The 23,013-nt window shown below is 42.7% G+C and overlaps 1 protein-coding gene across 8 annotated transcripts in view; it reads right to left on the reverse strand.

The window, feature by feature from the left end:
- The window catches only part of PTPRM (protein tyrosine phosphatase receptor type M), a 665,244-nt gene that overhangs the window by 435,514 nt on the left and 206,717 nt on the right, over positions 1-23,013 (reverse strand). For all 8 annotated transcript variants that reach the window (XM_066579573.1, XM_066579570.1, XM_066579568.1 and 5 more), the window contains exons 4-5: positions 19,604-19,682; positions 12,757-12,872 (exon numbers count right to left, since the gene is read on the reverse strand). In XM_066579573.1, coding sequence (XP_066435670.1) covers positions 12,757-12,872; positions 19,604-19,682 — 195 coding nt within the window. The remainder of the gene's footprint in view (positions 1-12,756; positions 12,873-19,603; positions 19,683-23,013) is intronic.

Raw genomic sequence — 23,013 nt, forward strand, 5'->3', positions numbered from 1 at the left:
TTTAAGGAAAAAAGTGCTGAAATCAAATTGCTTAATCAAATCTATTTCAGTAACAGAAATATCAAAACAGGACCACAGTGGACCACAGAGGCTTTATTCTGGAAACCAGTCATGGTCTAAGATCAGGGACATCACCAGGGTGATCATCGCACTTGTGTCTATGACATATCAGAAGACTTCTGGCTGAAGTACTCCTGTATAAAGGGGTTGTGTGGTTTGTAGCAGCTGGTTGTTGAAACTAAAGGAGAAATGCAACATTGGAGGCTGATCACATCCAATGGCTGGGTTCACACGGGGTGGAATTGCCGCAGAATTTCCCCCGGCATTCTTAAGCCTGAGTCTAAGCAGCAAAGTGGATGAGATCTGAAAAAATCTTGTCGACACGCTGCGGACAGTCCACTGCAGACAAGCCACGAGGAAACTAACATGTCAATTGTATCGCCGTATCTGCTGCGGGGTCTCTTCTCTCTATGGGGAGAGATTCCTGAGCAGAATACAGATGGACAAACCGCTTCCAACCAAGTGGCGCGGGCTTTGAAGCAGCCTTTCTGCTGCAGAAATCTAGGGGACATTCCGTGGGATTTCCATTGGATTTCTGTCCCGTTGGAACCCATCCAATTTGTATGCACACTAGAACAGCTCCTCGCATATATGATAACCGTATCTATAGGGCTCCATTACCCAAAGGAGGGTAGAACAGTGTTCGCTTGGCCTCTGAAAAAAACACATTTTAGTGAACTTGAGCAGTGAGGCCCCTATTCATAGGCAATAACTAAATGAGACAATTCCTTTAAAATACCTAGCACCGCCAATTTTATGTGTGCAAGATGCCATGATGCAAGGAAAGGGGACACTCAATGTGTTTAAGTGGAAGTGAACTTTAAAAAACACAGCTAATAACTAGAGATGAGCGAATATACTCGTTTCGAGTAATTACTCGATCGAGCACCACAATTTTCGAGTACTTCCGTACTCGGGTGAAAAGATTCGGAGGGCGCCGGGGGGCGTGGCGCAGCGGGGGGTAGCAGCGGGGAATAGGGGGGAGCCCTCTCTCCCTCTCCCCCCCCACTCCCCGCTGCAACCCCCCACTCACCCACGGAGCCCCCCGAATCTTTTCGCCCGAGTACGGAAGTACTCGAAAATCGCGGCGTTCGGGTGAAAAAGGGGCGTGGCCGAGTAGGTTCTCTCATCTCTACTAATAACCTTTATGAACCGGAAATGTCTTGCATTTCCATTACTATCTTTAGGCATTGAATGTAGCAAGACATTGATGATGTGTAGCTTCTACAATACTTCCTACCTGTTCTACTATTAAAGTTCAACATCTTCACTCCTCAACTTAGTCAGGTAGAGAAAAACCCAAAAGGTCTGAGATGTTTGTGAGTCAAAGCGAAAAATATTCTAAAGCAAATGTGTTATTATCAAGTGATAGAAAAAATATATTATTGTCTGAAATGCCAACATTCTATGGCCTTAGAAGGCCAGTCTTCGGGGATTCACTTATCTGTCAGGTGAAATCCCATTTTCCAAACCGGTATTGAGCTTACGACTTAAGCACTTGCCATATTTCATCGTCAAACTGAATATAATCCACAAAGTTAATCCTTGGGTTACAATTGATAACCAGCTTTTACTTATATCTCTGTAATTGGGGAATTTGATGTTTTAATATTTGCAATTTTTAAAATGGCAAGCGAAACTCGGAGGAGGCACTTGGCCAAGACCTTAAATTACTGCATGATTCCAATGATGCAAATGTATTAAACAGAATTACTTCTGAGAACAGATGACATAATTAAATGTTTCAGTGGCATAAACTATGTAATAATTTAAGAAACAGTCATTTTCTAAGTGAGGTAATGCAGAGTAATAGCAACGTGAACAGATCTTTAATCTAGCAAGGTGGACAGTAACAGACAATTGACCCGCACTTCCCATAAACCAGCAGTTGTGAAGCTGATGAGTTGCTTGTACAGTGTGCTAAGATTGATTTACTTATTGAAATGCTGCTTCTGGAGTTTCAATTTATTTAAATTATGTCTGATCATTGCTACAACTATTGCTGAAACTGCATAATAAGTAGTTTTTTTCTAGCAAATTACTACTCATGTGTTAAGATCTTAGGAGTTAGCACATTGCACAAAAGTAGCTATAAGTCTAATTTGCATTAGAATAACCTCATTCCAGAACAGGCTTCTCAAATTAATAGAATGTAATGCTTTAAGTCTACACAATAACTTACACAGCAAAATTTACTTAACCCGATATATGTAGAGCAAGGCTTTTTTTGGCCAACGGGCTGGTGTACACTATTTACAGACTATTGAAACCAATTCAATGCCTGACATCTGAGCTATCCACACCATTAGTGAAAAGCTGAAAAATGGAACTGGTGGCATTGTCGCCCATCACAGACCAACCATAAACGTCAAGTCATTGAGAAAAGGACCGACTAAGGAGGTCATACATATTAGATAGAAGTAGGATAATGGCAGAAAAACCGTGGAATGAAGAATCGCCTGGTGAACGATTGTTTCACAGATGCAGCCATACACATTTTAGTCCATATTTGTCATTACAGTTGTTCAAACAAGCCATACATTGTCAATGACAATCACTAACATAGAAGGGGGTTCTTTACTGTAAGAGCAGTGAGACTGTGGAACTCTCTGCCTGAGGACGTGGTGGTGGCAAAATCCATAGAGGAGTTTAAGAGGGACTAGATTTCATTCTAGAACAATATGATATTACAGGATATAGACATTAGGTGACCAGCGGGTTTGTTGATCTCAAATGTTGATCCAGGAATTACCTTGGCTGCCATTATGGAGTCAGGAAGGAATTTTCCTCCAAATGGGCTAAATTGGCTCATTGGGGTTCTTTTTTGCCTTCCTCTGGACCAACAAGGGTGGGGTTGAAACAAGCTGAACAAGATGGACATTGTCTTCATTCAGCCTAACATACTATGTTACTATGTATGACATTGGGTGGGATTGATCATTCGTTTGGCTATTGGTTCAAAATTTTGAATGCAGACGGCTTTCCAGATGATTACAGCAATAATGTTTCATTGTTAAATTTTATGCGATAAGCATTTGTTTTAGTTGAAATCTTCCATTTTCATTGTCTTTAGTCTAATGCAGGGATGGACAACTTCAGTCCCCAAGGGCCTCAACAGGTCATGTTTTCAGGATACCCTATAGTAAGAACACTGGTGGCAAGGTCTCAGGCATGGAAAATAATTACATGACCTGTGTAATACTGAGGAAATCCAGCAAACATGACCTATTGGAGTGCCTTGAGGACTGAAGTTGTGCACACCTGGTCTAATGTTTAACATACAGACTGAATAAAGACTATAACCTTAACTGGGTTCAAACCCAAAACCTGAATCCCGCAAGGAAAACCATTAAAGGTATGTTCACACATAACAGAAATGGTGTATGCTTTCCTCAATGGAAAATCTGCACCCAAATCCACATCATTTCGGTGTCAAAAGCTATGACAAAATCAACACCATTGGTACGGATATGCAGAAGACTTTATCCATTCTACTGAAAAGGTGACATCAGCTGTGGATCTGCACCAAAATCTGCCCTAAAATCCACACTAAACGGTGTGGTTTTGGACACAAAAATCATGCGAACTTTGGATTTTTGAAAAATCTGCTTTATTGCTGCTATGAGTGGATGTACCATCAAGCATTAGTAGGATATGCTATCCCTTTATGATCAATGAAACGTAGGACCTCCATGACCGCGACTGATCTTGAGAATGAAGAGGATGCAGTGCTGGTGTACTGCTACATCCCTTTACTTTCCCCCTGTGCACAGTGATCTCCACCCACCCTGCTGTAAAGGAAACGGCAGCATGGCCTCACCCATATGTATAGTAGTGGCTGGAATTCTTTCTAGGAATTCTTTCACAGCCAGGAGCTCCGGTCTGCAACGAAAAATTAGAAAGAAATGCAGCGCTAAATTAGCAGCCTGTTATCTTCAATGGGAGTCTCAAATTTTGGACCCCCACCCATCATAAAGTGATGACGTATCCTAGTGATATACCAACATTGTATAGTATAGGAAAACCCCTTTAAGTTGACATGCTGCTCTTGGTTGTAAATGAAATGAAATGTCTACCGATTTGAAGAGCCTCCTCTTTGAGACATGTGCCGTAGGGTACACATAGCTACAAGACTCATGGGAATATTCTAGGTTGCTTTCAATACCGGTTGGGAACGGCTTCTTTTTAATGCAAGGAGCAGCTAATTGCATAGTGTCAGTATAATTGTCATGTAATATATTCTATGCTTGACTGTAATTGGGAGATGAAAATATTTCTGTATCATTTCTGTTTTGACACTTTATGACAGGTAAGTTACAAACTGATGGAAGGAAGGATTCTATTCAGGATGCAGACAATATAACAAAAGTTGAATAAAAGAAGGCTTCAAAAGTAGAAGACAAAATAAACTGACATGTAATCCCCTTCAACTTTTATTAATTACTTTTTGGCATGCAAATGACATTGTCTGATCTTCCGCAAACACAGCGCTGCAGTCAAATTTCCATGGTGACAAGCCTCAGTTAATACCCAGTCTTTTTCTTTGCCCACAGCATAATTGCACACTACAAGTGAGATATAAACACCTCGATCAACATATGCATTATAATTATTTTCCTTGTTTAGTGAGTCAATACAAAAGAAATATTATGCCCATTTTAGTGCTTGCTTGTGTTGTCAGCAGATGTGACAAAGAAAATCGAAGCAGATGGGATACATCTGTTAATCATAAACATCCTTTCATTAGTGCCATCGACACATTTATTTGGTGGCAACTTTATTTTTTAGTGTATCGGCTAATGAGAACATTGGATTTACATGCAGCCTGAATGGGTAATGCCACTTCTTTACATTATGTTTGCTTATTCACTGCAGGGGGAAAAAAATGTGAAGCTACAGTTTTCTGTTATGGATATACCAGCTGTAGAGATTTTTCAAACCCAGTAATGTTCACTTAGCAAGGGTAGGATATCTAAAGCAGAAGCTGCTTATCGTTGGTCTGCACTGAGAGTGACCATCCAAGTCCCCTGACTGGACTCTCATTCTGGGCTTTCCATAGGTAAAGGTTCATGAACAATTATTTAGGCCGAATGCACGTGACTGGGTCGGATTCTGCCCCTGTGCCCGGCCAGGGACCCCGTGCGTACCTGTCTGGTTTCTTGTTATCTGTGCTGTGGATTTGTTCGGCCGACGCACATGCTCAGTACAGATAATGCAGCGGATCCCACGGCCTTTACACAATCATGCTAGCGGAAGGGCCGCGGGTCGGATGGCTTCCATTGACTTAAATCGAAGCTGTCCGCACAGGAATCAGGCTCAAAATAGAGCATCCTGCGAGCGGAAAATGGCAATTGATTTCCACTCGTGGGCATGAAAACCCACTTTTACATTGTATACGTATTCCGCAATGCAAATCCGGCCGTGTGTATTCGGCCTTATAGTCCCACTGCATTTGAAATGAAAAACAAAGCAACTTTGCAATAGTCCCTGCCTGAAAAATATACAATTTTCTGTCTACAGCTCCCATGCAGACCTATGCATCTCACTGGGAACAAACATTAACCATTCGTATTGTGATCCCACAGTGATATTCATTTCTATTCATCCACATTTCGTAAATTAGGAAGAGGTGGGAGACACACAGAAAATTGTATGACAAAGGCTGGGTTCACACAGGGCGTATTCCCGTCGGAAATCTCGCGGTTTGGCCGCAGCAAAAACCGCAAGATTTCCGCCGGGAGAACCACCGCGGAAAAAGCCGCGGCGGCTTTGAAGTGGCCCGACCACTCGCTTTTCCGTTGCGGCCGGGGCTCCCACAGAGGTGAGCGCGGCCGCGACGAAAATAAACAAAAAAATTAAAGTAAACAGACATGCTGCACCTTTCGAAATCCGCAGCCGCGGTTTCAGCCGGTTTTACCGCAGCGGATTGGCCGTCCCGTGTGGACGAGATTTCTGAGAAATCTCGTCCACATGGCTGGCTAATTCCAAGATTAGCGGCCACGGGCGGATTTGCCGCGGCAAAACCACGGCAAATCCGCCCTGTGTGAACCCAGCCTAAAAGATCAGATCATACATTGATTGATTGTAGTCTGTAACCAGGAACATGCGTAGATCCGCATAGGAGCTGATGATAGGACACTTGTAAAAAAAAAAGTGGAAACTTGCCCCACTTTTTAGATGCATCGCGTTAATAAAAAAAAATTGCTGTGAAGGTGGAGAAAAGGGGTATTTCTTAAACTATTTAAAGGGGAGTTTTCAGGTGTAGAAAAGTTACACATTTTGGCACATGCCATATCAACGCAGAAGTGCATGACTTTTTACTTCCCTTTTCACTTTTGAAGAAAAGTGGTCATGATTAGGCACTAGGTGCAAAATAGATTTACTATCATTCACACCAAATATTCTCATCAATCATGGTGAAAAACTGTGCCGGCTAAAATCACTTTCTGGTGCACGGTCATCCAAAGATGCAACAAATGTATTACAGTGGAGAATGTCTTTTAGCAAATCTGGTGCATTTTACTCCAACATATTTTGGTTTAAGATTGTCGTATGAAATGCAAGTTTTTGTAAATTCCTCCATCATCTCTGGGAAATACTTGTAAATCCTTACAGCTTCTGAAAATACCGAATTTTCCATCTCAAATAACAGCCTCAGGCAGTTTTAGCATAGTCACTGCACACCTCCTCCAATAGAAAGGCCTAAGAGTGTAATGTGGCAAATGCCAGTAAGTATGGGCAGAAGACAATGCTTGATGTTGTTGCTTGGTATCTGTCCCATGTTTAAAGCCATAGCTTACAAGCTATAACTGAAAATCTACGGTATAATGAAAGGGTAATGCATACACATGTGCAGGTTCAGCTATTGCCACACAAATTTTAATCGAATGCTAGAGACTTAGCAATTGTGATGAGATGACATATGTATACATTGGGGGGGGGAGGGGGGGGATAAAACTTAAAAGGTTAACGCAGCTTAAATCTATAAAGCTGGCTGGGCCTGGCATTTGCTTTATTAGGGTCATTATATGGTAAACTTCTCAGTTTGTAACAGACATCTGTTGTCTACTGCATGTTGGGGTCATAAGGAATCAATAAGTTGTACCATGTTATTAGTGTGATTAAACACCACTAGGTAACTTACAGGACACAACTGTATCCTAACTATATCCTAACAATGAGAAAAAGTAGGAATGAGAAAGCCATCGCCAGCCATCATATCTGCACTACAAAAGAAAAAAAAAGCAACAACCAAATATTGAGAAGTTAAAGGTGTTATCCCAAAATGTGAAATTATCCTCTAGTCAAAGGAAATAATTTAGTGATCAATGGGAGTCTCACCACTGAGATCCCTGCTGGTCCTGAGAACAGGGGTCCCGTGTACCCCTCTTTTCATTACTGCAGGGTTGCCTCTCCCACATGCAATGAAGTCAGACTGAATGACGTGCCGGATGCGCATGCGCTACTCCATTCACTTCAATGGGGCTGACGGAAATAGCTGAGTGCTTGTATTCCGCTATTTCCGACAGTCCCACTGAAAGGGAATGGAGTGGCCTTGTTCTTGGGACCCACTGATTATAAAGTTTGAGTGCATGGCCTGACTGTGGAGGTCTGAAGATGTATGTTCGTTCAGCTCCTGTTTCTGCCTAGAGATTTGGGCCTATCTAGTGAACTTTCAGCATTCTAATTCCTTCAAATGGGCAACAGAAAAAAAAGACTGTCCCCCTTACCTCTTCCCTAGTGGGTAGGGTATGCAGTCCTCTCAAAGTATTCAGTGATTCCTCTCTAACCAGATGCCTGCAGACAGTCTGCAGGACAAACCCAATATGACCACCCCCTCTGCACAGAGCGCATCACTAGTCCACTCTGAGGACCCCTCCGCTGTGGCATTCAACCACCACTCGTCACCATCTCTGCTGTAGGGCACCATGAACCACCACACCATGGGCACCCGACTTCACCCTTGTGCTCACCCATTCCCCCAACATCCACCTATGCAGCAGTGATAGTTGAAGGGACGTTGCTGCTTTCACAAGGCTCCACCGTGAGCGAACAGCCCATACCATCTGCTGTGAATGCTGCTCCTCTATACCTCCCAAATACAACCCAATGTTTCTGCCCTGTCCTGCCCATCCTCTCCTCGTGGCTCTTCTACTGCCTGAATGTCTCCACCAAGATCCCTTGCATCTGGGAAAGGCTCCTTCTATGCAAGCCCATCTCAAGTGACTCATCTGACAAATTTGGGGCCCAACCTATAGGTGGATTAGAGGAACTCCGAGCTCTGATGTCCAAGCCATACTTACCAGGGAAGACATGGAGGCCTATATCTTCAGATTAGAGTCTTCATATAAATTGAAGTGGTCTACAGTTTGAGCAGAAATTTATCAAATGCAGGAGAGAGTTCTCTCTCTTGAAACCTTAAGGCAGGGACTTTAATTTTCCACTAGACTCACAATTAGACACTTCAGTTGGCCGAGACAATGCCCCAGTACAACAACTTTGTACTTTCAAACAATCACTACACCTAGTCCAACTGGTAGATATTTGGCAGATATTGCACACTCAAGATAAGAATTATACCTTCTTTTCTCACAGCCATATTGAGTACTTACTCGTAGGCTGTCATGCCTTATCGTGGCATCCTGTAGCCTCTATTAGTGATATTGTTTGGTCAGTCCATGCCCCCATTTTTTTTACAGTGTTCCCGCCTGACCTTGTGGACCATCTGTGGAAGTGTCAATTAAAAAACAATCTCCTTAAAGATGCAGATGTGTGGCTGAGATTAAGAGGAATATTGACCTTTTTAATCAACTCATGCATCTGAACATACATCTCTACCCATGCAATGGGAAACATTAAAATACGTCCTAAGGGGGATCTTTATCAAATATGGGGTGTGCCATTCAAAATTTCAAAACTCCTGCAGAAGATCCACACTTTAGAAGCCTCAAATAAACAAACCCCATCACCTTCAACATTGGCTGATTTGGTCGCTGCCAGTGCTGAACTCAAATCTCTCCTGGATCAATAATATGTATGGTTTAGAGATCAGCGTAAATGTTTCTTTTACGAGTACTCGAATAAGGCAGTTAGAACCCTCCCTCTCCCATATACAACATCCCAGGGCCACATACGTCTATATCCTCTGGATTAAAAACTCAGCTGGTTTGCATACCAATAACTCAATAGATACCCTCAAGGTTTTCTGGTTGTACTATTCACAGCTTGAATTTAAGGGACCAGTTTGTAGATATGCCTCTTTCTGAGCTACGGAAATGTATTGTAGGTTATGTTGCAGAAATGGCACTCTTGGCTTTGGATAATACAACGACAGAAGAACTGTAGGCTAATTATTCAGTAAACGCAGTCAGGATGGACGTCAAATCTACACTGACTGGGAAGAGTCCAGACCCTGATGGCTTCACACCAGCCTTCTAAAAAACATTTTTACAATCCAGTTGCTTCTTTTCTCTTCAGAGTTTTTTTGTAAATATATCTTTAGACTCGCCATTTGCAAAGTAGTCACTGGACAATCTCAACTAATTACAGGCCCATATTGCTCATAAGTGTTAATATAAAAAGCTTTATCCAAAAGTATTAGCTAACTGGCTCACCCCTGCCCTCCCTCTGTTATACACTCGCAAAGCTTGGGATAACATTAAAACTCTATTCCTAAAGCCTTGTCAGAACCCCTTTGCCTTTTATCTGTCGGTGCTGAAAAGGCCTTTGAGTTCATTGGGGGTTTATGACAAAATCTCTAAAACAAATTTGGCTGGAACCCAAATTTCTCAGCCAAGTTTTTGCATTACATACTTGTCCCACAGCCAGGATCCAAGTTAATGGTTTCTTGTTTGCCCGATTCCTATATAAAACGGGACTGCCCTTTATCACCATTGCTCTATGTACTGGTGATGAAACATCTCGCAGTGGCGATTCGCAACAATCCAAACATTCATGGAATGTAAGCACTGAGCGACCTAGTTAAGACAGCCCTATATGCTGATGAGCTATTGCTTTATATCTCCCAACCTCGTATTTCACTGTCTTCTCTGCTGCAGGAGTTTGAAAGATATAACCATTTATCCAACTTCAAGTTTACACAGAGATAGAGACGCTTAATATTTCATTCTCTTCTACAAAAGGTCAGACATGTCATGGAAGACTTTTAAGTGGAAGCAACAGGTGGTGCAGAATCTGGAGGTGCTTGTCCTATCTGACCATTCTTAGGTATATAGTATGAATTACCCAACTCTTTTAGATCGTACTCTCTTAGATCTTTGTTCCTATACATTTAAGGATCTGAAATGGTTTGGATGGATAAGCACCCTTAAGATGGACGTGTTGCCTCTGATTTTATTTATCTTCCAGGTAATTCCAATACTATCCCCCCCCCCCCTTTTTTTCCCCCTATACTACAGTCAGAGACAGTTAAATTTGTCTGAGGATGCTGCAGTCATCAAATAAAGCTTAATATCCTCTTCACCTAAAGCTATGGGTGGGGTTGGGCTACCAAACTTCAGACAATACCACTCAACTGCTATACTTACTCATCTCCTGGACTGGCATTTTCACTGCCAGTCTAAGCCATTGGTGGCTCTGGAGCAGGAGGACTGTCCAGTCCTTCTAAAACTGCTTCCAGGGATCAGATCCACTGACTAAGCTCAAATTTCTCCTCCCAATTTTCTTCATCAGGGGATCTGTCCGGAGAAGAGGGCTCCCTTACACCATTATTTTTCAATCCAGCTTTTTTTCCTGGTATGAATTGAGAATGTTTCTTAGGATGGAGGGCACAAGATGACCCTCGCTTCTGACACACACTCACTGGTTCCACACTATCTTCCTTTGAGGAGTTAGAGAGGTTTGGGGGAAATAACTCTGTCCTGGCTGATCCTTTATGTCCACATTTAGGAATCTGGCCCCCTCAGAATTGCCCTTACACCATTCGAACATTTATTCCCCTTGACTTCACTGCCCTCACAAATGATTTTTCTTCTTTATGTTGTGTTGTCTCATGAGTCTGGAGCAGTAGATCCTAGTTTCATACTGGCACGGGAGTTGGGGGCCACAATTTCACTGACGGACTGGCAAAAGTCATTTATTTTCATGTATAAAAGGTCTATGGTTTGTGCAACCCAAGAAAAAAATGACAAGATTTCTTTTCCATGGTATAGGTACCCAACCCGGCTGCTGGCGCTGTGGGACCATCAGAAGCACCATGTTGCATGTCTGCTAGGAATGTGATAAAACTAAACCTTTCTGGGATAATGTGTTCTCTACATACTGTTTAATCACTCAAAAGAAAGAAGACGGTACTCCTTTAGTAGCCCTACTTTCTATTCTTTTGGGCTCCATTGGTGTGCAGAAGAAAGGCTTATTTCGAATTTGTTTGACAACTACCAGGTCAATCATCCCACAGCATTGGCGCTCTACTCAGACTCCACCATTAGGGAGTGGCAGCAGGATATGACCTATTTGTGCAATATGGAAGAACTCTGTGCAGAATATTCCTGAGACATCAACAAATTTCTAAAAGGCATGGCAAACTTGCATAGACTTCACAAGTACCCATGACTATAGAGATCTCTTCTCTCAGTGATTTCTTTATGCCTTTTCTGGATCTCCAGGGGTGGACAGTATAGATAACGCCCTTCTCCCTTCTTCTCCCTTGTTTTTGTTTCCTCTTTCCCTTCATCTTCCATCTTTATGCCTTTCTCTTTTTCACTCAGGATTTCATACTTTCCTCTCTACAACTTCCTCAATCCTTGCCCCTCCATGAGAAGCCTGGTGGGGTGTGTTATTTGCAAATACTTTTACAAACACGCACCATGACCTCTCTTCTCTTTGCGCTACTTCATAGAATTCGAGGACTCTAGGAGTCTGTTTTCGATTTCTTTTTCAGACTGCTATTGTTCTGACATCCTTTTTCTTGTCTGTATTTGGTAGATCCTGCGAGACCTACATTGTTGTTATCCTTAAAACATTCAATAAGATTGATTGAACATAGAGTTCTTAGTTTTTGATTTTGGGATAACCCATTTTAATGTATATATATAATGACATTTTTGAATACTAATTCATTTGTATTCTTCATTTATGTGTCATGTCAAAGAGAGAAACTAAAACTCAAGTGATGGGAATATAGAGGTTAAATGTATAACACAATACAATTCAAATTCTTGTATTACACAAGTACTAGGATATGATTACGCATAATAACAATGTTATAATACGAGGTTGTGTAAAAGTGTAAAAGCTGAAATAATTAAAAGATCAATTAAATAAAAAACCCTCAACTATACATCCATGTATTACTACACAGGCACTAATGTATTACTAGACTGACATAAAAAATACATTACAGAACATGTTATAAAAAGAAAAAAAATGCCTTCATTTCATAACCAAGGGTTCTTGTAGATTAGTGTGATAAGCTATTGTTTCATCGTGACCTCCATACAGGAAGCAGATATTGAACATTTAGCATTGTGATACGACAGGAATCTCTTTTTCTAAAATAGCTGGCAGACTTTCCGCGGCTGTAGCCTCCACTAGGGGGACTAATCCATCTTAAAAGAAACCGGAGACACTCTCATGTCAGCAGGCTCTCATTTATACCGATCAGTGCAGGAGTTCTGTGAAACTTACTTTTTAAAAGTTTGCAGTGCCACCCAAAATGAAAAAAAAATATGTATTTACCTGCAGCCAGAGCCTGTCGCTTGGTGTTGTCTTGCCATTTGCCACACATGTGAATGTTGCAGACTTTCCTGCATTAACATCCTCATTTTTTACCCGTATAAAGTGAGGTGTTTTAGCTGAAAGACAAGAGAAATCATTTATTACATCACAACATGCTGTTCAACTGGTCCATATGATGCTTCATCCTACAAGTAGTGTTTCCTAAAGTACAAAAATAGCCCAAGATGAGAACCAGAATTCAATTACTATGCGCCTCACTTGGTTGGCATATATACATATATCAATTAAAGAAATGCAGGAGCTGAGCACAGAGGGCAATAAGCGTAGGCAGCATGACAGGGTTAACGGGGAGTGAAGGTGTTAACTAATCCATGGGAATGCTGGGAGCTAAGGGGGTGCAGTTTACAGGAAAATGTGAGAGGAAGAGAGGAGGAGCCAGACCAGTAGCTGAAGAGCCAGGAGAAGGAAGACCAGAGCCATGGAAGAAGAGTCCCACCTGCCCGCCCTAGGATTATGGGGGGGAAGGAGGATGGCCAAAAAGGTTTAGGAAGCATTGTCATGGCAGGGGTGAGGGGAGGGGTCCTTGGAGACAGCAGAAAAGTATGGTGGGGGAAGGCAGGGGCTGGATAGCTACCTTTCCCTTTGATTGTTAAATTGGTGGGTCTGTCGCCTCTTTGTTTTGCCAGGTCAGCGCCTTGCAAAGTTGGTGGGTGTGGTTAGCCAAGGTATGGCTAGTCGGCCTCGGTTTCGGGAGGTTAGCGACTAGAGGCGAGTTGGTGAGCCTCCCGAGTTGGTTGGTTTGCGGTGGGAGGAGTGTGTTGGGAAATAGGGTCGCCAGAGTTGGTTATTATGCGACGGACGGCAGTTACAACTATTTTCCGGGTGGTGAGGTGACAGTGATACAGGGCTCCAAGGATCTCTCCCCAGTTTTTCCAGAGGGTTATAAAATGTTGTTTTATGTTAATGTTGTTTGGTAATAAATATGGCTGCTGTGGCAAAAATTATCCAAAAATGAAATGGTGTCAGTGGTTACTTTAGGTAAGTGGGGTGAGGGGGGTTTTGAAGGGGGGATGGCTACATAGGAGACGACTCCGTTATATCCGGGTCAAGACGACAAGAAGTAAGGGATGAATACACATTCATGTCAGCTGCTTAAACTCATCCACTGGAGAGGACGCTGGTTAGTGCATGGCCCGATCATAAAGAGATGTAGGGAAGGGAGAAATGAACAGCAGGTGAGCATCCATATCATATCTACAGCCGAGAAAAACGGGTGCATTATTATTTTACTTATAATATGCTTGAGCGGAACAGCAGCACGGTATTTGAATGCAATTAAATGGACACTAACTAAATGGACACTAACTAAATGGACACTAACTTGTGCTTATATTATAGGCAATGTGATCATTAGCAAAACTATTTACCTTTTTATCTAAAAATATAGTTTTTGGGCTAAAAAAAGGCCAACTTCACACGACCGGAATCCGCATTTGTTGTCCGCACAGAGGATCCGCAACAAATCGCACGCGTTGAACAGTTCTTACTTTCGCTTTTTCCTTCACACTTGCGTAAATGAATTGTGTATTCTGTGAGCGGAGGTCAATGTAGGCCGTCTGATTCCCATCCAATCCGCAATTAAAGGGGTTGTCCCGAGGCAGCAAGTGGGTCTATACACTTCTGCATGGCCATAATAATGCACTTTGTAATGTACATTGTGCATTAATTATGAGCCATGCAGAAGTTATAAAAAGTTTTATACTTACCTGTTCCGTTGCTGGCGTCCTCGTCTCCATGGTGCCGACTAATTTTCGCCCTCCGATGGCCAAATTAGCCGCGCTTGCGCAGTCCGGGTCTTCTGCAGTCTTCTATGGGGCTCCGTGTAGCTCCGTGTAGCTCCGCCCCGTCACGTGCCGATTCCAGCCAATCAGGAGGCTGGAATCGGCAATGGACCGCACAGAAGAGCTGCGGTCCACGGAGGAAGAGGCCATCTTCAGCGGTGAGTAGAGAAGTCACCGGAGCGCGGGGATTCAGGTAAGCGCTCCGGTGAGCTTTCTTTACCTCCCTGCATCGGGGTTGTCTCGCGCCGAACGGGGGGGGGGGTTGAAAAAAAAAAAAACCCGTTTCGGCGCGGGACAACCCCTTTAACATTGCAGATGGGCTGCAGGTACCCGCATCATCGCCTACTGATGGTGTGGGAAATACAAAAATATTAAAAAAAAACAACTGTACTGCGCATGACCGGCAGCGAATGTCCGTGGTCATTCGCAGTACAGATTTTGCAGGTACGGTGGATTGCCAACAAGGGTCACAGCCAGATTCTTCTGAGGGAACCTGCATGCGAAATCCGGATTGTTCATGTGCAGCCAGCCAAAAGTGCTGCCTCCCTTCCCTCTACCTAGCTATCCACTGTCTGCTCTCACATGATGGTAGGGATGAATCATCCAGCTCATTGAGCTGTATGCAGAGAGCATGGAGGATGGGGAGAAAAAGACACTCGCACATAGATGTGCCTACTGTAGGAGCTAATGGTGGGATAATCTGCTGCTTATACACATGTACACAACTAAATGGTGTATCAAAAAATGGACTCAATTTGAAATCGTTATCTCTGTGCAACCACGAGCTACCCATGCATAAAACGTTTACCACCTGAAAGAGTGGGGCATAGAATTTCACATAGTTATTGCTAGATGCCTCTTTCAGCGCACAAACTGCCCCTAGCCTCAGTCATTCTCAAGACGGCGACCCCACAACACAAGACGTTTTTGCGTTTCGCAGTTCAGCACGACTGAATCTGTAATTGCAGTGCGGTGTGTATTTCAACATTGTTTTAGTATGGACAATTTGAGGAAACAGTCTGTTTATGTAAAAGGAAGTGTCCAAGGCGACCGCGCACTTCAGGGGAAAACCTAAGAATAATTCAAGGGATTTTTTTTTGGTGTAGCCTGCGCAAATTTACTCCTTGTGCCAGTAAAGAGCTTGCGATCCCTGGCATGTGTTATAGTGATGTTTAATCATGAGGCCGCAATTGATACAGGACCTTTGTGTAGGTGATAAGTGAATTTAGTGATGCAGTATTGAAGAACATGGAGAATAACAGCTTCTTACCACATCTGATTTTTTTAGTAAAGAATTTTTAACTAAGCGGTAAGAGGTTAAAATGGGGAAAAATACAAGATACAAAGTCATATATTTGGCCAGAAAAAGTGGAATTCCTAATCTACACAAAGTAGCTTTTTCTGAGTGAAGTGATCTGAAAATTTAGATATGCTTTAAGACATTTATTCAGTTAAGGTCCATTTAGACACGATTCAAAATTCGCTCAAAAGCCGTCTTTTGAGCGATAATCATTGTGTCTAAGGCCTTAGTCAGACGGGCGTTTTTTGGCGCGATTTGCGGATCACATGACGGATGCGCATCCGCAAATCGCGTGACCGGTGCCCGAAAATCGCCCGAAAATCTGCTCCTAGCCGCGTTTCATTAGAAACGGGCTGGAGCTGTCCAGCGCATTGCATTCAATGGAGCCGGCAATACAGCCGACTCCATTGAAAGCAATGCGCTGCGGGCGAGCGCTGAGCCAATCAGGGGGCAGGTCTGACTCACACCCACTGCAGGCCGGCCGCGCGGAACTCCGGCTGCCGGGAGCAGGTGAGTATATATATATTTTTTATTTTAACACTTTTCTGGATGAATTGCAGGGAAGAGCTTATATATTTAAGCCCTTCCCGACAATTCATCCCGCGATCGCTGGCAGCCCATTGCTTTCAGTGGAACCTGCTGTATTGCCGGCTCCATTGAATTCAATGGGCAAACATCGTTCTTCTCTGTCACAGCTGTTACAGCTGTGGCAGAGAAGAATGATTTGTCTTCTATATGTTCTCAATGGGGTCGGCGCTGCTGCCGCCGGCCCCAGTGAGCGCATATAGAGAAGAGAACAGGAATCGCAGATCGCAGATAGGTGCGATCTGCGATTTCTGTTCTATAATTTATCAGACGAGCGCATAAAAAGCGCTCATGTGTCCGATACCATTGCAAAGCAATGGTTTTAAAAAATCGCCGGACGCATGCGCATGCGCAAATCGCGCAAAAAAACGCCAGTCTGACTAAGGCCTAAATGTACCGATCTTTCAATGTTCAGCCGAATGACGGTTTTTAGTTCTGCTTAAAAATCGTCTTCCAGCAGAACAGCTTATAAGCAGGGCCGCATGCTGTGTCTGCTGTCCATGGTGCTGAATTCTCCACGGGGAGCCCCTTGCTGAACAATGAAGCTAATAACAGAGCTCAGATCTCCTGCTGAGTTCTGTAACAGCTCCCAGCAATTACTGCTTATTAGTACTTTATGCAAAACGATCGCTGATCTTTCAATCTTTTGAAAGATATCTGTGTGTGTAAATGGGCCTTTACACATGAGCACAATCCAGGAGCCAGCATTGTAAGATGACTTAAAAGATTTAGATACAGCAAAGGTGGGAACTGTGCTAGTGGTTCACATGTTTCTTCATATTTCTTGGTTTTAATTCACTTTTTAAGGCATCCAAGAGAATTATTCTTAACGTAAAAAAATGACACAGTTGAATCTCTGCAAAAGACCACCTCCTTAAAAATATTAATCCCACTAGACTAGATTTTTTCAAGATGGATTTTCAATTCTCCTGTCTTCTATGTATATTGGCTTCTTTGAAAGGTCCACCCTCTAGAAGACTATTCTCAATTGCAATTTTGAGTGGCTGTCTCAAAGAGGTTTCACTATATATTGGAAAATATGCAAACAGCTTAACTGAATCCTATTACTTGGATAAGGCCTTTCAAATTGCAATAAATCTTACAATTTTACCTAAAAACCTTAAAACAGAATTTTGAAAAAAACTTACAAAATCAGGTAACTCCAGAGGTACACACCTAATAAAATGTAATGTTTAGGTAAACTCAAGAACTTGCTAGAGGACAATTTCACCAAAATACCGCATCTCTATACAACTTTAGGCTGAATGCACACGGTTTGGTCGGATTCCGCGTGCGGATCCCGCAGCGGAATTCGACCCAGTGCCCAGCCAGGGACCCCTGCATACCTGTCTGGGTCTGTATTGCGGATGTGCCGGCCAGACTAGTCAGCACATACGCGGTACAGATTATGCCGCACCATTGCTAGGTAATTCTGCAGCCATCCGCTGCGTCAGCTGTGGACAGGCCACGGATCGGGCACACTGCGATTTTCCCTCTGCGAGCGTAAAATCGCAATTGATTTCCACTCGTGGACATGGACAACCGATTTTCCATAGCATATCTATGGGCTGTATTTTCTGCGGAATCCGGAGGCGGATCGCCGCTCTAGATTCCACAATGCAAGTACGCCCGTGTGCATTGGACCTTACATGTTACACATTTTGCGGGTGCTTTTTGTAAAAAAAAAAAATAATAACTGTAGACATTGCAGCCAGTCAATTTCTACCTCAATTAAAGAGGTATTCCTGCACTGACAGTGGATTGGATAATCAGCTGATGGATGGGGGTAGGTCATCAGCTGTAAAAGGCTGGAATACCCCTTTAAAGCAGACCATACAGATTAGATGGTTCAATTAGACAATCTTGGTAGGAACAGCTAACAATTCAGTATGTGTGGAGGCCTCCAGATTGTCACATAATGGCAGATGACGGAGTAAAGAATGATCAAACGTCAGATTTTGGCATGCCCGAACTTTGTTGATGACTTCGCAGTGGCTTCCCTCTTCCCTTAGAAATAAACATGCACAGTTGGCTGAACTGAGGACGCATGTTTCTGGAGGACGCTTCCAGCCTGTAAATTACGAGATTAGTTTTACATCCTCTGAACTAATATACAACAATGGCTAGCACTGCCAGTTAGACATCTTTGTGGATATTTTCAAGGGTCTGTTTAAAGTTTACACTGATTAATAACAAAAAAGTTGCCAAGTCATCGGAGCGCAACAAAAGCCTAGGAAACAAAGGTTGCATGTTTATCGGGACAAAACTGAAGCCTTTACTTTCCACTAGTGCTAGTTTACAAAAGATTATTCACATGTTGGAACAAGAAACGACCTTGGTAATAGCAGCTCTAATACAATGATTCGAATGGAGTTCTGGATTCGAACATCACTCATTGTATTCCAACAATACCGATTCTGCCTACAGTCTGTTGGTTACTTATTTCTGTCACCCAGACTGATAGAGTGTTTTCATGATAGCTAACACCATTGTTTCCTCTCAGGTCTCAAGAGCTCTTCAATTCATTTCAATATATATATATTATAAAGCTTGTAATACTAATAGAAGAATGGATGGTCTACTTATTGTGCCTGTCATCTGTTCTAGCACCGCGGTTGGACCACCTACACTACACAAACGTCTAGAAACTTTACATCTAAACATAAATATATTCATGTTGCTGCAGAAAGCAGCCGTACTAAATATATGTCACCTCGTCAGGAAGTTTCTAGACCTGGACACAGAATCAACACACGGGTTTAACCCTTTGCAATCCAATTTTGGATTCAGGGTTTCCTAGGGGTCCCTCTTTTTCTGCCATTATACAATGGTGCTGTCTGCTGGCTAGAGCCAGTACTGCAGTATGTGACATGCCAGAGTGGCCCACCTGACAACAGAGCGGTCAGTAATATACGGTAAGAATACCCTGTCGGACGTCTTCAGACATCGGAGCCGCACAGCCTTCAATCAGAATGTCTTCAGACGTCAGACAGTGGATTGGAAAAGGTTAAAATTTGCATTGCTTTGGTCGCCCTACCTTGACCGTTTAGCACTTGGTACCGGTATTTATAGAGTTAAACATCTAACACTCTGTAATAATAATAAGAGAAACAGAACTCACCACAAGGATGTCTCAAGACTTTGACTTCGTCTATTGCTATGTATCCATGTTGATCAAATGCAATGACATCGAAATAAACCTGTAACATTAAAATAAGGTTAAAGACACTCGCTTATACTTTAGAATATTGTGAAAAAAAATGCTAAATATACTTATTGCACATTTGTGTAAAAATGGACTTAAAATGCGTTGTAAAATATGGATAAGCACTTTCTTAAGACATTTCTGTCTATAGTGGATGAGAGAAAAAGCAGAATTAACACAACTTATTCACTATAGCTCCAGGAAGTCCAAATACTATGGATTCGTACTACATGATCAAAATACATTCTGTCAATCCATTCTAAGGACACTATGAGCCTCATGTATCAAAACTGTGTCATTGGAGAAGTGTCCTTGTTGCCCAAAAGGAAAGACATTTCAGCTTTAACATCCAACAAAGAGTGGCAAGCTGAAATCAGATTGCTTAACTCGGGTTTATAACGACACTTTCTGTGTGAGACACTTTAGATCAGAACCTCTGGGACCTGACATACTGTATTGGCATAAAAGGAAATCAAATGATATTGCTGTGCTCTATGGGGTTCATGTGACAACATGTTTGAGGGTAAGTAATGTCCTGGACCAGTGTAGCTCTAACCTTTTTTACAAAAGGGAACCTGTCACATCCAATAGGAATCATAAGCTAAGTTATGATGCTTAAAGGGCAGGGAAGTTCGAGTCCAGGTTGTACTTCTTATACTTACCCATCTCCCAGTTCCCTGACTGTCACCTCTGGAAATCGGCGCTCGGTCTGGGAGTGTGACACTTTTCTTCGGTCAATTAGAAAAGGGTCATGCTCAGAGAGCGAGCAGCGACTTCCAGGGGTAATAGCAAGGGAACAGGGAGCTGGGTAAGTTTAATTAGTATACCCCTATGTTCCTTGTCTTATATGCCCCATAAGTTAGTTCAGGGTGCTTATCCAACATGACAAGTTCCCTTAAAAGGATTCCCACGAGGTATGGTTCTCAAATTATGTGCAATAGACTGTAGAACGGTAAAGGGACACTAAGTACAAAGTCTAAAACCCAAGGTGACGATCAATAGGCTGCACACATTTGATCATTTAGTTTACTTCAAAATACTAATGTCTCACCAGATATGAGTTAAATGGAATTCCCATCTTAAAAAATGTTATGGCATATAGAAAGAAGATGCCATATCATTACGATCAGTAGCGGTCAATCCTCTCAGACCCCACCAATCCAGGGAACAAAGGGCTTTAGATCATTTCAGCTTTTTCTATATACTGGCTCTCTTGTCCACCCTCTGTGCGGAGAACTCCAACTCAGTTCCATCATTGTGAATTTTTGGAGGTCCAGCTCCTCACCCATTGAAACATAATGTAATGTATTGTAGCTTTATGCCATCCCCACTTATAGTGGGGAAATGATTACTTATGCCTTTAGGCCGCCTGCACACAGCCAGGTCGGACCCCGCATGTGGGATCCCGCAGCGGAGCTTAACCCGGTGCCAGACCGGCATACCCAGCATACCTGTCCAGTGTCTTCTTCCTGTGCTGCAGAAGTGCTGGCCGGCACACATGTGCAGTACAGATGATGCTGCGCTGTCGCTATGGCGATAACATGGTTCCCGCGACCATTCGGCAATGGAAGCCGGCCGTGCGTAGCCCACACAAAGTCGCAGCATGCTGCGATTTCTCCTCCGTGAGCGGAAAATCGCAATCAATTTCCGCTTGTGGGCAGGAAATTGCGTATTGTCATAACATGCTGTGGACTGGACTTGCTACGGAATCCAGGGGCGGACGCCCGCTCCAGATTTCGCAATTCACATCCGTCTGTGTGCAGGTGGCCTTAAAAGCAGAATCTTTGTGTCTCCGTAGCATAATGCAAATCTATGAGTGCAGACCTTAAAAAGAGCAGTTTCCCTGCCCAGCAAGTGTTGCATTATATTGCCACTTTGATCATTTTGTTTACAAACACAAGAATATCTGTATATTTTAGCTTTCTGTATTTTCAAAAGAGATAAACATGCAAATCGATATAACAGACACAAAGTAACTATAATAGTCCTCTAAAGAAGTATTCCACTACTAGCATTGACTTCTTATGAAGGGAATGCCCTACTTAACTACCAAAGCATTGACACCAATCAGCTGTCACAACAGGGGTCTTAGGAGGAAGTTGGTGTCAGGCTAAAGGAGGGAAAGCACGCAGGTAATAGCACTTTCTGCTCTGTTTGTCTTTAAAATAAAATATATATTTTTTTAAATAAACCTTTGCCAAGTATCCACTAATGAAAGCCCAGGGAGGACTGGATAGAGTCTTGGGATTTCACTGTAAGGAGGAATGTTTGCACAGATGCATTAATACCAACAATGTAATGTTGTGCACAAATTAAAACCCCACCGCGCTCAAGGCCGTTTGCTCATCCAGTTAGTTTATCAATATCTGGAATATTTAACGCTCCATCTGCCTATTACAAAGCGAGTCTGATACACATGAATGTTCCCGCTATCTATAAGAACTCAATGGCAGGAGGTGCAGCTGGGATGTGATAGCCTATCATAGTAGACATCAGCATCGGAGATTCGACTGCATTACTAGCTGCTGTTCCCACTGTTTCCATGAATCTAATACTGAAGTGCAACATGCAGTTTCAGGTTCTGCTTATTGAAGTTGACAAAGACAACTGGACACAAAGAGTGAGCTATAATCCAGAGCCTGGACCGGTCTGAACGCATGAACCGCCCAAGAATGTCGCAATTATAAAATTATGAAGAAAATAGAATTATAGATCTAAAGGCAACAAAAGTCTATACAGAATGTAGCCACTAATTTAAAAAGAGCACTGCTGTGACGTTAATTTCTCAATTTCAAATACACTTTCTTTGGTCATTAGGTCTTTCAATCTCCGCTCAAGTATAAAGGCGCCTTATTATTATGTCTAGATCAAGTCAAGACTGGACAGCATTTAAAAAAATAAGTCAAACCTACGGCTGTGCTCCTCGGAAATGTACGGATTAGAAATTTGGATATAACAGCTCTGATTCTAACCTAAAAATGATGAAAGTGATGGCATGTCATCACTTTATTACCAGTGGGGATCCTCTGTGACCCCCCACTATTGCTGGGGATGAAGGGGATCCAGCACAGTTCAGCAAGGCATCCAGTCATAGACATTATTAAGGCTATGTTCACTCCGTGTCAAAGGCCCCATTTGGAGCCTCGATTGCAGGTTTAATTAGATTTGATGGGAAAAATAGTGCTACAGGCTGCGCCATTTTTTCTGAAAAAGTGAAAGACCATCACAGATTGAGATGAACCCCATTATAAATCAAGTGGGTTCATTGGGGTATCCACTGAACTACGGATCTGGAAGAGCATTGTGGTTTGAAGTGTTGCTTGGGC

The sequence above is a fragment of the Eleutherodactylus coqui genome, chromosome 9 (assembly GCF_035609145.1).
Source record: "Eleutherodactylus coqui strain aEleCoq1 chromosome 9, aEleCoq1.hap1, whole genome shotgun sequence".
Lineage (NCBI taxonomy): Eukaryota > Metazoa > Chordata > Amphibia > Anura > Eleutherodactylidae > Eleutherodactylus > Eleutherodactylus coqui.